This window comes from Gorilla gorilla, chromosome 4 (assembly GCF_029281585.2).
Source record: "Gorilla gorilla gorilla isolate KB3781 chromosome 4, NHGRI_mGorGor1-v2.1_pri, whole genome shotgun sequence".
Lineage (NCBI taxonomy): Eukaryota > Metazoa > Chordata > Mammalia > Primates > Hominidae > Gorilla > Gorilla gorilla.
In genome coordinates this window covers 150,737,301-150,754,645 of record NC_073228.2, presented here as the reverse complement: position 1 = coordinate 150,754,645, position 17,345 = coordinate 150,737,301, and the positions used below count along the sequence as shown (strand labels likewise).

The 17,345-nt window shown below is 41.2% G+C and overlaps 1 protein-coding gene across 11 annotated transcripts in view; it reads left to right on the top strand.

Moving 5' to 3' along the window:
• The window catches only part of PPP2R2B (protein phosphatase 2 regulatory subunit Bbeta), a 482,712-nt gene that overhangs the window by 188,504 nt on the left and 276,863 nt on the right, over positions 1-17,345 (top strand). For 2 of the 11 annotated variants that reach the window (XM_019028140.4, XM_019028142.4), the window contains exons 1-2: positions 11,364-11,453; positions 11,959-12,152. The exons of 6 other annotated variants lie outside the window; for them this stretch is intronic. In XM_019028140.4, coding sequence (XP_018883685.2) covers positions 12,083-12,152 — 70 coding nt within the window. In that variant the 5' untranslated portion in view covers positions 11,364-11,453; positions 11,959-12,082. Of the gene's footprint in view, positions 1-11,363; positions 11,564-11,958; positions 12,153-17,345 lie in introns of those variants that run through there. 3 more of the 11 variants (XM_055388727.2, XM_055388726.2, XM_019028147.4) reach the window with 2 other exon arrangements.

Genomic DNA, 17,345 nt, shown 5'->3' with positions numbered 1-17,345 from the left:
TGACACTGACCTTAACATACTGGAGAGTTAAGCCAACTTAATTGTCCAATAAATTTTTATTAACCTTCTTAAGAAAAAGTGGTGCATATGACGCAAAACAAAAGTTAAGAAGAGCCATTGTGTGTGTGCAGATGTGATCATGGGATTCAGGACACCAGGTCTCATGCTCGTCTGTCACCAAATTACCAGGTAACCTGGGCAAGTTGCATCTTTTCTCTAGGCTTTCATCATCAGCAAAATGACGGGCTAGACCTAATGCTCTCTAAGCCCATTTTTTAGCTTTAACTTTGCCAGATGTATGATTAGCATTGCCTGGAGTTAGACAACTGCTAAGTTTGAGGGTGGAATCCCGAAAACTGCCCTAACTTCTGACACCAATTACAAATTCAGAGGGTTTCTAAAATTATTCTCAGTTTTGATAATTCACTAGAAGAACTCACAGAACTCACTGAAAGTGATTATACTCAAGGTTATGACTTATAGGGAAAGGTTATAGATTAAAATAAACCAAAGAAAGAGATGCATAAGGCAGAGCCTGGGAGAGTTCCAATTGCAACGTTTCAATTGTTGGATGCATTACCCTCCTGCCATTGACCTCATGCATTACCCCCCTGCCATTAACCTCCTGCCATGTGACAATATGCATAAAGTATTGTCAGCCAAATAAACTTATCTGAACCTCATATTTAGAGTTTTTATTAGAGCTCAGTTATGTAGACATGATGGATTGATTGATTATATACAAGACTGAACTTAGTGTTCAGGTCACCTGATAACCATGTGACCCAAAGCTTCCACCCTAAGTCACATGGTCATTCTGGTATTGCCACCCCCACCCTAAGTTCCATTGGAGCCAGTCCTCACCCTAAACAAAGACATTGCTGTCATATATGATACAGATTACCTCCAAGAAGCCTAGGGCAAAACCCAGGCCTCTCTTCGGGCAAGGGTAAACCCTTTACTACATAAGCATCCTAGGTTTGTTGTTCATTAATTTTCCCTTGTGATTCATCCTTATTATTAAGCAAACACATATTCACTCTTTTATTCTTTCAAAAGATATATTAGCATAACTAGTAGTGCCAGGCACTGTTCCAGGTACTGCATATAAAGCAGAGAACAAAATCGTTTCTCTCTCCCTGGAAATTATGTTCTACTGCTGTAATAACCAAAACCAAATAAATATATACAGTCTAGTTGCAATATAGGGATAGAGAGTGACGGGCAGAGATGGAGGTGCTAATTTATTTTATACAGAGTAGTCAAGGAAGGTATCCCAGTGAAGTTGATACTGGAACAGACACCAGAAGAAGTAAAGCACTGAGCTATGCTGGTGTCTGAAAGAGAGGGAACATAAGATGCAAAGGTCTTGGAGTGGGAGTGTTCTCCTGTCTTCCTGTCCTGTCTTCCTTCCATGTCTATAGGGAGTGGTGGTGGTGGTGGGAGGGGAGGTGAAATTTGGTGGTGCTGCATTTGATAAGTTAAAAAAAAGAGCTATAGCTGGAGCTAAATCTTTCCAGCATTTTAAGAAAGTTTTAGTCTGAATGTGTAGGAAGCCAATAAAAGCCTTTGAGCGGAAAAGTGACATGAAGTGATTTGCATTTAAAAGGACCATTCTGGCTGCTGCCTGGAAACTACTCTGCAGGGGTTGGGGGTGAAGGAGGATCAGAGACTGGTTCGAATCTATTGAAATAATCATGGTGAGATAGGATGATAGTTGGAGCATGGTAGCAGCAGTGGAGATGGTGAGAAATGGTTGATTCTGGACATATTTCAAAGTTAGAGCAGGCAGGATTGAAAAGATGGGAATGAGAGAGTGGAATGAAGGAACAGGAGGGTGGGGCAGGGAATTGTGGGGCAGAATTAGGGATTGAGATGCCTTATACCCTGTGAAATATCAGCTTGGCTGCTGGTGATATTGCTCTGGAGGTCTGGGGAGAGGTTTATGCTCAAAGTTCAGATTTAGGGTTATGTTGTTATGTGAGTGGTAAGCTGTGGGACTGTGGACTTTGAACTTTGAACTCTAGGGTAGTTATGCATTTAGAGGTCACAGCAGTGAGGAGCTACCAAATGAGCCTGAGGAGTGTACACTGAGGCAGTAGGAGAATAAAGAGAGAGCAATGCCCAGGAATCAGTGAAGAAACTGTATTAGGAAGCAGAGAGTGCTCAATTGCATACAAAACAAACTGTTTGCATGTATGAGTTAAAGACAATGGAATATCTAATTCAATAAGTCCTCAGAAATTAATCCACTGATCATGTGACCACAACATTCTACTCTCCAGTAGAATCTAAAAGACTACTAATGGTTCTCTACTAGATGCCTACAAACTGTACCTTTAAATTTCTCCACCTTCATTGGTTATAATAGTGTCCAGATGCCCAGATATGAAAGTGCCCTTTTGGCAGTGACATCTGGCTATTTGGCTTCTTCTCTTAGCTGGAATTGAAGGTATACATGTTGAATTAAATAGTTGACCTATTAGGATGGTAACTATTACAGTGATGGAATTATATATCACATCCTTCTTGTCTGAGTTTGTTATATGGTATCATCTTACTATTAGAATCCTGGTCTTTTTGTATTTTATTTATTCAGCTTACTAGTTTTAGGGGAAAATGCAGATTGGATTCAAAATTACTATTCTGCATAATATATATATAGGTATGTCTATATATATTTTCATCTTCAGTTTGTATAACTTTAAATAGTTTTGAGGCTTATCAGATTAATGTTATTTGGTTTGGTTTTAGCATTACATTCAAGTTTCTAGTAGGTAAAAATTTCTTTCTTAAAGAACACATTAAAACTCTTTTTGCAAATGGAATAAAAATTTTGAAATAGTTCCGTTGTACCTCTGCTGTCCAATATGGTAACCATGGTTACCAGCCCCTAGAAATGTAGCTAGATTTGAGAGGTCTTTTAGTGTAAAACACCAGATTTCAAAGATTTGATATAAGAAAAGAATTTAGATATGTCATTAGTAATTCTATATTGATTATATGTTGAAATTATATTTTGACAGATTAAATAAGATAATTTTATCTTCAAAAAATTCAAATATAAATATATTAAAATGAATTTCATCTTTTTTCCTCACTTTTTAATGTGGAAATTAGAAAATTTACAATTACAAATGTGGTTTGCATTATATTTCTATTGCACAGAGCCGTTCTATACATTCTGGTCACATATATGTTTTTATATGTGACCAGAACTGTTTTATGTGTCTCTTGACTTCCTGGTGTGAAGAAAATGGTTTAATCTTTTCTATACAAGTTTTATCCTAAAAAGTATTTCATGGCATTAAAAATACTTATTTTTTTTTTTACTAAAAAAATTTAAAATGATAATCTAAAAAATCTAAAATGATGCATGTTCTAAAATATTTTAACGGAAACATAAACACAAAAGAAAACTACGCATAACCATTGCTAATATTTTGATACATTCCTTTTAGCATATGCACATTTTTTAACCAAAAAATTGTAGCAGTTGGCTTATTTTGGTTTATGATTTTTTAAACATCATGAACATCTATCTTTGTCACTACTTTTAAGCGTTTCTGCACTGCTATACCTTAAGGATATAGCATACTCCATACTCCCCATAAGTAACAGTGGTTTATGATTGTGATGATTTTTTTATCTTTAATAACAGCTGTATTGATATCTAACTCACATGCCATAAGATTCAAACTTTTAAACTATACAATTCAGTGGTTTTTAATTATATTCAGAGTTGTGTAGCTATTGCTCCAAATTTATTTTATTTTATTTTTATTATTTATTTATTTATTTATTTATTTATTTTTGAGACGGAGTCTCGTTCTGTCGCCTGAGCTGGAGTGCAGTGGCGCAATCTCGGCTCACTGCAAGCTCCGCCTCCTGGGTTCACACCGTTCTCCTGCCTCAGCTTCCTGAGTAACTGGGACTACAGGGGCCCGCCACCATGCCCGGCTGATTTTTTTATATTTTTAGTAGAGATGGGGTTTCACCCTGTTAGCCAGGGTGGTCTCAATCTCCTGACCTCGTGATCCGCCCGCCTCGGCCTCCCAAAGTGTTGGGGCTACAGGCGTGAGCCACCGCGCCCAGCCGCCCCTATCTAATTTTAGAACATTGTCAACACCCGCAAAAGAAATCCTGAACCCTTTAGCAGTCATTCCCACCCCTTTTTTTTTACCCTCAGTCCCTGGCAACCACTAATCTACTTTCTCTGTCTAAGCAGTTGTCTATTCTGAACGTTTCACATAAATGGAATCATACAATACGTAATCTTTTGTGTCTGGTGTCTTTCACTTAGCATAATGTTTTCAAGTTTCATCTATGTTGTGGCATGCTTTCAATACTTCGTTCCTTTCTATAGCTGAATAATATTCTATTGTATGGACATATAACATTTTGTTTATCCATTTATCAGTTGATGGACATTTTGGGTTGTTCCCACTTTTTGGCTATTATAAATAATGCTACTACATGAACATTTGTGTTCAAGTTTTGGTGGGAACACGTGCTTTTAATTCTCTTCAATATATACATAGAAGTGAAATTTCTGGGTCATATGGTAACTGTGCTTAATATTTTGAAGAACTGGCAAACTATTTGTGGCTGCACTGTTATACAATCCCAGAAGCAATGTAGGATTTGAAGGTTCTGATTTTTGCCGCATCCTCACCAACACAATTGTGGTGATTTTCAACTGAGAGAATATTTATCCCTAAGAGAGACAAGTAAGAATCTAGCGGTGAATGGTTTGGAAAGAGACCTCCAGGTGATTCTGTTGTGACCTAAACCCACTGCAATAGACACACACACACTCACAGTAGCTCAAATCACAGTGGTTAAGAGCATGGGCTGTAGAGACAGATCATGGGTTGGCGCCAGGCTCTCATCTATCTGACTTTGGTTATATTATTTACCTCTATTAGCCTCAGTAAAATGGAGATGATACTGTATAGAGGCTGTTGTTAGAATAAAATGAGACAAGGCAAGTAAAGCCCTTTCCACAGTGCCTAGTACATAATAAATGCTCAGTGTTAGCTATTATTACTATACAAATGAATCAATAATTTTCCATCATATGAACTCATTATAATTTGCCTAACAAATTATTTTGTTGGGCATTTGGGTTGTTTCCAGTTTTTCATGATTATAAGCAATGTTCTTTAGAAATAATTTTATGGCTAAATTTTCGCCCACATCCATGGTTATTTTCTTAGAATAAATTTTGTAAAGTGTTATTTCTTGGTATATTTTTTAAAGGCTTGAAAGACATTTCCCAATACTTATTCTTGTTTAAATTATACTAAAATTTTACTTTGAGCAATGTAATCAGGTACTAGTATATCCCTGGAGTGTTGCTAACCTGGTTTTGGAAATTCTCACCTTATACCTAACAAATATACTGTAAACTAAAACTTTCTTGCACAGGACAGCCTAAATTTAACTCTAAAACCAATGAATGATAAGAGGTACAAGAAGATGTTTTATCTCATGCTCTCAGATCTAGACTCTTGAGTTTTGTAACTTTTCTCCCTTTGCATCAATATCCTAACTAGACAAGTAAAACAGCTGTCAATGAAATCATGCACAGTAGATATTTTTGTTTAGTATTGAAGCAAATCAAGGGCAAGACTAAGGTCACAATAGAACCTGAATAGTCAAAAGGAATGATTCCTTGAGAGTGGGCATGACCGAACATTCCTACGTTGTTAGGTCTAGGAGCCCTATAAAAGCAATCACTCACAAGTCTACCATGGCAATTTCATAACCAGCCTGGAAAGGATCAGACAACGGCATCAATTTTCCTCTGATGGATATGGGAAACCTTCAGGGAAAGGTAGGATTTTAAGAGTTATTTAACATTATGGCAGAAGTTTGGTTGAATGGTGGAATGCTCTGGAACTGACATAACTTGGGAGATTTATTGTACAGAAATTGGAGGGGACTTTGCACCGATAACAGAGATGAGGGGAAAGACACATCAGCAAGTAATGTGTTTATACTGGTAGACTGGTAAATGTTTAACAACTGGCTCTCAAAAAAAAAAAAAAACCCTGAATTTACCTAGTGTTTTTTTTAATTTTCTGTGATATAAATATCCTACCATGGCAGATTTCTGATGTTAAGCTACTAACATGATGTCACTCAAAGCAGAACTAGAAAGACATGTACGTGACCAGCAAAATCAGCTCTCAATAGCCGGTACCTACCAGCTTCAGTGTACCACTGTGTATTTTCATAAGTTTCTGTACTTGAATTTCAGTTGCAGAGACATTTACATGGTAAAATCCATTAAAAGCCCAGAGTCTAGAATTAATACAACACTTTGAGGGCAAGAGGTTTTCTTTTCTTTTCCCAGATTAAATGCCACGTTAAAGGATCACTTATGTGGCATTACATGTTGCAGCATGCACAAACAGGAATTGCAAACTTGCTAGAAATTCAAGAGGTCATTCTCTAGACAGTCAGCACGTAAACCACCTTAGAGAGAGAGCTGTGCAATTGGTGCTTAGTGATCATAGAGAGAAATTCCATATGATTCCACAATAGAGAAATGTGACTAGGTCTGCACATACATAATGAGAAAGTCCAGGAGAAGATAATCCTGATTCATTTGCACGAGACTTCATGGTTTATAAAGGGCTTTTTGCAAGATGATAAAATTTCATGTGTCCAGTTTCTAGTTGTTTATTAAGACAGATTGATAGGCAGTAAAACTGAGGTTTCTAGGTCACTTCTGTTCACATGAACAATTGACTTGGAGTGCATCTCTCCAATTCTCTGCAAGTGGGAGATCTCATGAAGTACCGCAGGAGGAAGAAGGGTCATTTTAGTGAAGGCTGGCTCTGAGCCAAACCTGGACTAAGCACTTTCCTTACCTCTGAAGCCACCCAACAACCCTGTGAAGTAGCAACTATTGCTTTCTTCCATTTTGCAAATATAGAGGTTCAGAGATGTTAAATTACTCACCAAAGGTCATGAAATTTATAAATGCCTGAGCTGGGACACAAACCAGGACTGTCTGACACCTAAAGCCTCTATTAAGAATCTCCAGACTGGCTTAGGTCAAAGGTTTTAATAAAATTATAGATATTTAATGTGCTAATTGGACAGGGTGACCCAAAAGTTTCCTATGTAGGAAGCATTAGCCTAAGGAAGGAGGAGTGGGTACGTGAGTGTTGGGGGAGGGGACCATGACAAGGGTGGTTAAAAAAACGAATGTGTCCACATGCTGTCAATACTGAACTGGGTAACATAAGAAGGCTGTGTATTTGTAATTGGCCTTTTCTATGTAAAGCACAAGCCTGAAATAGGTCAATCTTTCAGAGTTCCCTCTGCTGCCGCCTTTGAAGACTATGGCCCCTTTCACATAAACTGTAAATTAGACACTAAGTTCCATGACATCAGAGACTGACTACATCTTATACACTGATGTTGCTGAATCTATAATCCTATCCCAGTGTCTGACATAGTTAAGTACTTGCACATTTGCTGAACCTTGATGATGGTGATGATGACGAAAGTAAATACTCAAAGTAATAGCAATGTATTTTTTCCACATATTATCTCATTTAATCCTTGTAATAACTCTATGAAACAAATACTATTCATTTTCCTAATTTATAGATAAGAAAATGATGCTTTAGGGAGATCTTGTAACTTGCTTGAGGACACAAAAATAAGTGACAGAAAATGATATCGGAGCCTTGGCACTTAACATTGTGCTATAGTCTGTCGATATAGAATGCATTTGCTGTATTTCTAAGAAAGTTCATGTTATTAAAATTAGATGATAGAATTTAAGTTCTATGAAGAAAGAAATTCTGTTTTATATAAATCTATATCCTTGGCACCTAGAGCAATTCTTTTTTTTTTTTTTTTCTTGAGAAGGAGTCTTGCTCTGTCTCCCAGGCTGGAGTGCAGTGGTGCGATGCAACCTCTGCCTCCCGGGTTCAAGCAATTCTCCTGCCTCAGCCTCCCGAGTAGCTGGGACTACAGGCGTGTGCCACCATGCCTGGCTAATTTTTTGTATTTTTAGTAGAGACAGGGTTTCACCATGTTAGCCAGGATGGCCTCGATCTCCTGACCTCATAATCTGCCTGACTCAGCCTCCCAAAGTGCTGGGATTACAGGTTTGAGCCACCACGCCTGGCCAGAATAATTATTTACATAATTGCTTGGTAAATTTTGATTGTATATATGCATACAGGAATAAATCGAACCAATTATTTCAACAGGAATACAGCTTATGAGCTAGAAAATTTCCAGCTCACAACAGATTATTTTAATATGAATTTTAAGAAGGGGGGAGGTATAAAACCTAAATATTAAAGTAAGATATTCAGCAATTTATTCATTTGTTTAAGAAATGTTTGTCTCCAACAAATATAATTAAGCATCTACTAAGTGACAGTTAGTCAATAGAAAAGATCTAGTGAGGCCAGGCATGGTGGCTCACGCCAGTAATCCCAGCACTTTGGAAGGCCGAGTCAGGTAGATCACTGAGGTCAGGAGTTTGAGACCAGCCTAGCCAACATGGCAAAACCCCATCTCTACTGAAAAATACAAAAATTAGCTGGGTGTGGTGGTCCATGTCTTAGTCCCAGCTACTCAGGAGTCTGACACATGAGACTCACTTGAACCTGGGAGGCAGAGGTTGCAGTGAGCTTTGATCGTGTCACTGCAATCCAGCCTGGGTGACAGAGCGAGACTCTGGCTCAGAAAAATAAAATAAATAAAAGAATATAAAAAAGAAAATAAAAGTAAAAGATCTAGTGAAAATGGCCAACAATAATAAGTAAACAAATATTATAAAATGCTGTGGGACATGAAAAAGACAAAAAAAAAAATGTGGAGGCAGAAAACACCGGAAGTCAGGACTATGGTGTGGTCAGGGAATGCCTCAATGAAGCAGGGACAGTTAAGAGGCTGAATGCCAAGACGTGAGGAAGTGGCAAAGAACATAGCATGCGGAAATGCCCACCACTTTTGGAAAGAACTTGACATTTTAGAGGAAAAGAGAAGTGGCTAGTGAGTCTTTTGAAGACTGATCTCTGCAGCCTACTCCCATCTCCCCCACTCTCTCCCCCACCCCGCCCCCCGGCTCCACAGTGGTGCACAGGGCTCTTTTCACTCCCTTACCTCCACCACAGGTCATTGTGTTATGGCACAGAGCCAACAGCTTTTTTCCCCTTGGTTTTGGGTGGATGAGCTAGTTCTCTCATATTAGAAAAGAGTAGTTGGCCAAATGGAAACCTTGAAATCTACTTAAACAATGGAGACCTATCCAATCTGCCTTCTCAGAACATGTGTCTTAGGAAAAATGCCTGGACTGTTGAATAAATGCAGGAGAAAGTTTGCAGGATATGTGAAAAGAAAAATAAATAAACCCAGAGACTCGATCTGTGGAAGGGACATTCTCCCCATTGGTTACAATGGAAAATTCCTCAAGCACAGCCTGGCCAATGAGCCTGGGCCTACCTGATTCAACACACAGCTCTGTCCCAATCTAGCCCTTGATTCAGCAAGATACGGGGGAAATTTTCTCAAATACTATTCCAAGGCCTCCTGAAACAATTTAAGATCATTCCAACCGAAGACAAAATGTCTTCTCATCATTTTGATTCACTAAGAGATGAACTTAGCTTTTCCCCACTCTGCTCCTACTCCCAATTGTGCCAATATCCAAGAGAAGCTGCAATGTGTAACTACAAAAGGACTGAATGTTGGAACCTCGGTGATAGATACAGCTCATCCCATGGAAGAACCAGCCACGACAACTTGTACTGAAGTGGATTAAATCAATTTGTACCCGTCTTCACCTGTTACTAAAATTTTAAATGTGGATTTTGAACAAACAAGTGTATAAGTCTTAAGCACCAGATGAAAATAAAATAGAATCTATTGAAAGTTGAACTGAACTCCCCCCACTACACACACACACACACACACACACACACACACACACACACACACAAAAATAACTATGTCAAGGAACATTTCTGCTCTTTTCTCCCAGGGATATGCAGTCAATTTCTGGAGATGAGGACGATGTCATTTTCTATCTACCAGAAGTATCCATACTGCATGGAAATCTAATGACAATTCCCAACCTCAGTTAAGGACTTGTTTTTCCATTTTTCTGAACTTCAAATACTTTCTAAATTGTGTTAGCCGAAGCATTGTATGTATATAATTAACTCATAGGTCCCTCTGGGCCCATCTAGCTAAACTTGTGGAGCTTAACTGAGCAAAACATTTGCTGATGTCTCTCCCTACAGTGATACCCATTGAAATGAATACCTTCTACAAGATGAAACCTAGGAAATGTCGTTTCCAATTGGCTTTCTAGTGATTGGGGTTGATGTCTTTTCCAAATTGGCTTTCTAGTGATTTGGGTTGCTTCATTAAATGTTTTTGGTTGTTTCATAACAATAATAATCTCATTTTCTTTCAAAAGTAGAGCTTGAAATTTGGGAAAACATGGGTGGGGAGGGAATTCTATATTTTCTTCCTAGTTGAAGTAGGAAGACAGGTCTCTTTTCTGTATTAATTGGACTCCTGAAATTCCCCCAGGGTAGCAGTGGCTCTCTGTGGGCACAGGGCTCTTATGCTTATGTTCCTGTTCTTCAGTGTACCTTCCATGCTGAGAGCAAATAGAAGGTGTTCCTGCACAAGCAAAACCTAACGGAGAGGCTGCAATAATTTGTCCAAAACGAAGTGCAAACGGCAAGGGAGAGTGGACTTTTTCAGACTGACCCTGTTTACTAGTCTGGTGCTTTCCTCCACCTGTGTAGACACAGATGCTTTTTTGAACACCAGCCTCCTACAGTTAGAAGGTATTTTGACTCTTAGGAATGGGGGAACCAGTTGCAAAGTTCTGGCCCCTGCTCTCCCTCCTATTCCTACTAGAGGGCTTAAGATAGGCTCTGAGCGGCACTTCCCACTTTCTCCTCTTTTTCTGAAGCTTCGAGCCCCAAACCTCGCCCTTTAAATTCACCAAGGGACCATATGCATCATATAAGGGTGAGGAAAAGGGACCTGGATGTAGACTTCTTGACTATCCAGAGGAACCTACTTCTCTTTGCTGTCCTCAAGTTCAGGCGTCCGGAGAAAGGCAGTGAGCTAGGGGCTCTGGGTGCTAGCGTAGACGCGGCCCTTAGCTGAGTGGCGCGAGAGGGGAGGAGGTTGGAAGAGCACGTCTATGCGTTCCACCTGAACCTGCAAGCTAGTCGCTTGCTGCCCAGGTGCCGATTCGCGGCTGCATGCGCCTCACTGCAGCAAAGAGCAGCCGCAGCCTCTGCCTCGGCCACCACTGCTGCTGGGAAAGAGTCCTGGGGCTGCTGACGCTGTTGGGAGGAGCCTCGCCTTTAATGCACCAGCCGCCTCCAGCCTCCTGCAGCAGCAGCAGCAGCAGCAGCAGCTGCGAGTGCGCGCGTGTGGGTGTGAGGGTAAGTGCGCTGGCGCCGGCTGCAGCGCCCTGCCCAGCTCCCCGCCAGCTTCCCTACCCCCGCCTGCCGGAGCCGCCCTCCCGTGGGACCAGCACCCTCATTCCGGCCAGGCAAGCCTGAATCCTGTCCCTGCCATCTCGCCACTGCAGCTCGGGTCCAGAAAGGCACCATTTTGTCGCGGCTGCCCGCTCTCCCAGGGGGAGGAGGGATCTTTTTTGCATTTTGGAGCGGCTGCCAACGAGGGGAACCTGTTGGGCATCTCCCCAGACCCGCTTGTGAGCGCCTCCGGGGCGGGCGGGCGGGACCAGACCCCTCGGGGCACGGCGCATCTTGGCACCCGGAGGCAGCGGAGGCAGGCGCAGCATCCTCGCTGGGAACTGGAGCTGGAGTGAGCGCACCGCGCGGGAGGAGCCGCCGCAGCCTCGCAGAACCCGAGTGGAGGAGGTGACAGCTCCATTGCCGGGTTTTTATTTTTTTTCTCTCCGCCTCCCCGTCTCCTCCTCAGGCTCGGACCATGGTGCAGTCCCACTGGCTCCCCTGCCCCCCTCTCCTGTGAGACTGGCTGCGGGGAGGGATCATGGATACTTGTCTGCCGGCTTCTGGTTCCCACGCAAGTAAGCCTGCTGTCAATGGAGGAGGACATTGATACCCGCAAAATCAACAACAGTTTCCTGCGCGACCACAGCTATGCGACCGAAGGTAACGCCAGCCCCGCCGCATTCCGCCGTTGGGGCCGGGCGCAAGTTGCGGATCACTGTGCTTCCTGGGCAGCTGGGCGCGTAGTGGCGGAGACTCCTCCGGGCCCTACGGCTGGGGCGGGGGCTCGGCTGGCCCGGGCAGCCGCCAGTGCACCTCGCATCCATCCGGGCTCCGCGAGGCGAGCCCGGCGTTCAGCAGCAGGTGGACCCGGCGCCCACGGGAGTTAAAATGGCCCTCAGGGATTAGGCTTTTTCAGGGTGGGGCTCTCGCCCAGAAAGATGACCCCAGGAAGGCAGATGACCCCTCCCCTGAGATGTTTGCAGGGGTCTTGGGGGGAGATAAGAAGGGAGGGGCCCAGTAGGACCTTGGTCCCCCCTCCCTGAGCGAAACGATGTTATGTCTCTCAGTGGCTGCAGGGAGGGCAAGGTTTCATTTCCTGCCCATTCATCTCCCCGGCCGGCCAGGTTACCTGCTCAGACAATCAAAACCCCAAAAAGCCCTTTGCAGACGGGCGAACCTCTTTCCTTTTGGAAGTGCATTAGCAAAAATAAAAAGGTGGCTGGGGAAATAGTGCTCTGGCGGCCAGCGAATGAGGCTGACACGTGGGGTGAGCAACGCGATCGGTGGGGCCTTTAAAAATCACCATTATGAATTCTGCAGCAGTAGTTTCTGCTGAATCAACAGCCAGCAGAAAGCAAAAGGGTTCAGCAAGCTGAGCTTTGCCAAGAGGTGAAATTGTCGTCTCTCCCTCTCTCCCAGCTTGTTCTGACATAAGCACTAGTGCTGTGCGGACAGGAAGGGAAAGTCAGCAGGTGGAATCTCATTCTGCCTTTTGTGTGTGAATAGAGAGTAGAGGCATTTTTTCCCCCCAATGCCAAAACTTTTGCATTTTTGCTTTCATTTTCTACCTGTAGGCCTTTTATCCTTAGCCACTCATACAAAGTGTTGCATTATCACATTGTAATATCCATGCGAGAAAATGTATGTGGAAGTGCTTTAGGACAATGTTGCAAGGTGTATTAATTTAAAATTATTATTCTTGGATGCTAACATTTCTGTAATATTTAATCAAATCAAAAGACTACTAGAGAAATGTGATGGGGGGAGTAAAAGAGTTCAAGCTCTGAAAGAAATAAAAAGACACACACACATCTGGGGGTAAAGGTGGCCTCTTCTATAAACATCCCTGGAAGTTCTAGATAGAAGGAATGTCCAGTGCTATTGGAAGTATATTCTCCATTTGTCATCATTTTTGGAGAGCACCAAACCCAGTATGCCCATGGTGCTAGACAGATAAAGCAGAGTTGTAAGCTCTGGCTTCCAGAAGCTTAGAGATGGCTTTTAAGATGTGCAGCCCATCCCTCCCCTATACAGAGCACCATACTTACCGATTCTTTTTCTGTGCATGATGGCAACCTGATTGTAAGATGTTCCCCCTCAATCTTAGTGCTTTGTCACTGACTCAGTGACCTGATAGCACATGACTAACTCTGTATCTAAGCATGTCATCCAAGAGAGAAGTTGGCCTCGAGTCTCTTGGCTTTTGGGGGAACATTTGTTTCTGTTTGTAACCACAAAGAAAGAGAGCTGCCTTCATGTTTTCTTGTATATTACATTATGCAGGCAAGAGAAACTTAGCAAGCTGAGAAAATGCCCAGAGTGGAGCTATGTGTACAGGAGTGTCAATTGTGAAGTGAAGAAATCAGTTAAAAATGGCATTCTTTATTGTTTTCAGGGCCCTGGATATTACCGTTGTTCTTATTTTTATTCCATTTTTGAAAACTCTGATTCTGGATAGAATATCTAGGTTCATATAGTCAAAAATAGATATGAGTTTATAGCAATGAGATTTCTGGCATGTGAGAATCAACCTCTCAGATTTCTCTTTCTCAAACACACACACATACTAATCACACTCAAAACTAACAAACCCTTATTTCACAGAAGCTTCTAGGTTTTAAAATCTGATCTTAGAGAAGGTATGAAAAGAAAAGGAAAACAGAACTTAAACGATGTAAATACCAGAAGTTGGATAGAACAAGAAGTTCCCTACAGTTTTGACCTATTCGTTTCAGGGAAGATTCATGCAATTTTGTTGCCAGAGGGGGAAGAGTCCCTGTTCTTCCAATGAATACCTTAAGAAGTGTTAGTATACCTTGAAAAAGCACCAGATCAAAAGACTTTTTAAAAATTCTCCTCGCTGGGGACTTGCCCCACAAGTTTTCTTCCCCCTTATTAACTTATACCCTCTTACTGGGTGGGGAATTAGCTTCTAGTCCTTCCATAGATCTTGCTTTTCTGTTTCCTTTAATATTTCTACATTTTCCTCCTACCTGCTCAGTTATGTCAGATTGTTCTTTTTTTTCCTCCAAAATATCTCCTTCACATGTATTTCTGAATTTTTCTTCTGTTTGCTCAGATCATTCCACATTGCAGTGTTCTATTTAAAGCTGAAAGGTTTTTGCTGTGTAGTTAGTGTGAAGGACTCTAAACTCAATTTGCATTGTAAGTGGTGGCTGCAGGCAAGTTCATCCAGCTAAGAGCAATGCAAATGCTAAAGGACACTTTCACCCAAGCTCCCCTCTCTCAGTCTCTCTCTCTCTGTCTTTCTCAAAAGAATGCATGGTGTGCATTTAATAAATAAATTTCCTAGGACTTTTTTTTAATTCTGAGCATGAAAATTACCACCATCCCCTACCTTTCCTCCTCTTTTAAAGTTAACATCTTTGAGCATCTTCTATGTTCCAAGCACTGTGCTGAACTCTTTATGTATAGCATTTCAATATATCTAAACCCTGTTAAATGGATGTTGTCATTTCCATTTTCAAAGAAGGAAACTGATGCAACTGAGGTCTGAAGATGTTACTAATTTGCCAAAAGTCACACATTCAATGGAAAACCTTGTCTTCAAACTCAAGCCAGTGTCTGAAGGCCAGGTTCTCCCACTAGGAAATTCTGCACTACTTCATTTTCCTTTAACCATCAGCTCTTATTCTGGGAAAGATTGCAATGGTTTTATCTCAGTGTATAAGCTGTATTTCCATCAGGCATAAAATCCTTTGCAGGGAAAATTTGAAGTGTGTGTATGGGGTTATATAGAGGAAGGGCCTTGGGTAGGGTTGAAATTTCCCACAAAAATAAAGTCAACGCAATGGTTTGATTTTTTTTTTTTTTCAGATATGGAACCCCAGGTTTCCTAACCAGGGATTCATCTCTCAAATCTCTCTATATGTGGGTTTTCTGCTATATTTTTAGGCTTCTGTTACAGCCAAGTAAAACCCTATCTCCATTATAGCAGTCTGTGTGTTTTCTAGATTAATCTTCCTACTTTCAAATGGGGCCACAGATAGACCAAATATTCTACATAGATGGGGTGTTTTAAAATAACTGCTCTGTTCTCAGTTTCCTTAGCTGGAAAGTGGGAATAACAATATAACCTATGCCAAAGAAAAATTATTTGATGCAGAGAAAGCACTCAAGCACTCGGGATATGCCTAATACAAAGCCCACCCTTAATTCATTATAGCTGTTATTGTTACTTAATGTACTTCCTGGTTATATTCTGGCAACAAGTGGGTTTCACCTTCCCTCAGAAGCCTTTTTAAAAAACTGTCTTGTTTATACATATTAAAGGAAGAACAAGTTTACTATTCCAAGTAGCTCCTTTCAATTATTGATTCATTCTGCCTTTAATTCCTTCAACAAATACTGACGTTTTGCAGAGGTGATACGGGATGTTCCAATACAGACGTGGTCTCTGTCCTCATGGATCTTTCAATCTAGCAAAGGACATAGTATAAGACAAATAATTTTGCAAATAAATATATAGTTACCAATTGTGATAAGTGATATTTAGGAAAGGCACAAGATGCCTTGGGGTCATAAGGTGGAAAGGTGGATCTAATTTAGATCGGGAGTACAAGGACAGCCTCTCAGACAGCTGAAACTGAGAACTAAAGGATGAATTTGCAATTAACAAGACCTGAAAGCATTTTAGGTAGAAGGGACAATAGGTACAAAAGCCCAGAGAGATAAAATAGCCTAACTGATTCAAGGAATGGAAAGATGACTATGGCTAGGAACAGGGAGAAGAGTGATAAAAATGAGAATGGAGTCTGCAGTTCATTTTGAAATGTACCAAAAGCAAGAAAGATTAATGCTAAGAGAGAGGGATGGGTAAATGGATAGACATATGATAAAGCAAGATAAAATGTTAGTCACTGGCCAGCCATGGTGGTGCGTGCCTGTAATCCCAGCTACTCAGAAGGCTGAGGCAGGAAATCACTTGAACCCGGGAGGCAGAGGTTGCAGTGAGCCAAGGTCGCGACACCGCACTCCAGTCTGGTGACAGAGCGAGACTCCATCTCAAAAAAAAAGTTAATGACTAAATTGAGGTGGTGGGTCTATGGATAATCACTGGAATTTTTTTTCCACTTTGCAGTCTGTTTGAATTTTCATAATAAAATGTTGGGGGAAAAAAGACTGGAGAAGTATTCAGGGACCAGATCATATCAAGCCTTGTTGACCACAAGGAGTTTGGAATCTATCCAAAGATGAATGGAAAGCCATTAAGGAAAAGGGAAACATGATCAGATTTGTTTTTCTAGAAGTTTAATCTGGCTGCTATGTAGGATGGGGTTAGAGAGCCAGGCATGTAATGAAAAAGAATGAAAGTTGGGAGATAATGAGGAGGTCATGGTGTGCTCCAGGATGGTGGCATCAGTAGAGATGGAGAGAATTAGATGGATTTAAGATACGTAATAGAGAAAGATTGCATTGCACTTACTTACTATGATTGGGTGCAGATGGAGAAGGTGATGTCAAGGACAACTCCCAGAATTTTGCCATGAAAATGGATGCATAATGGGGCTCATCACTAAAAGCGGAAACAGACTGAAAACTGATTAGTTTGAGAAGACAGTGAGACATCTAGTTTCACAGTGAGACTTGCAAGTAGACAATTGGATTTCTGGGTCTGGAGCTCAAGAGAAAGACCTGGACTAGATAATAAATTTGAGATTAAACATCACCAGCATATTAAAGGTACTTAAAACTGTATGAATAGATGAGATGCCTCAGATAAGAACATTTCAGGGCAAAATTTGAACCAATGAGTGAGAAAGTACAAGGAAGTGGATCTTGGCTTGGTATGAAGAAATTGTAGCAAAAAAGTACCTCACAATAGAATAGGGC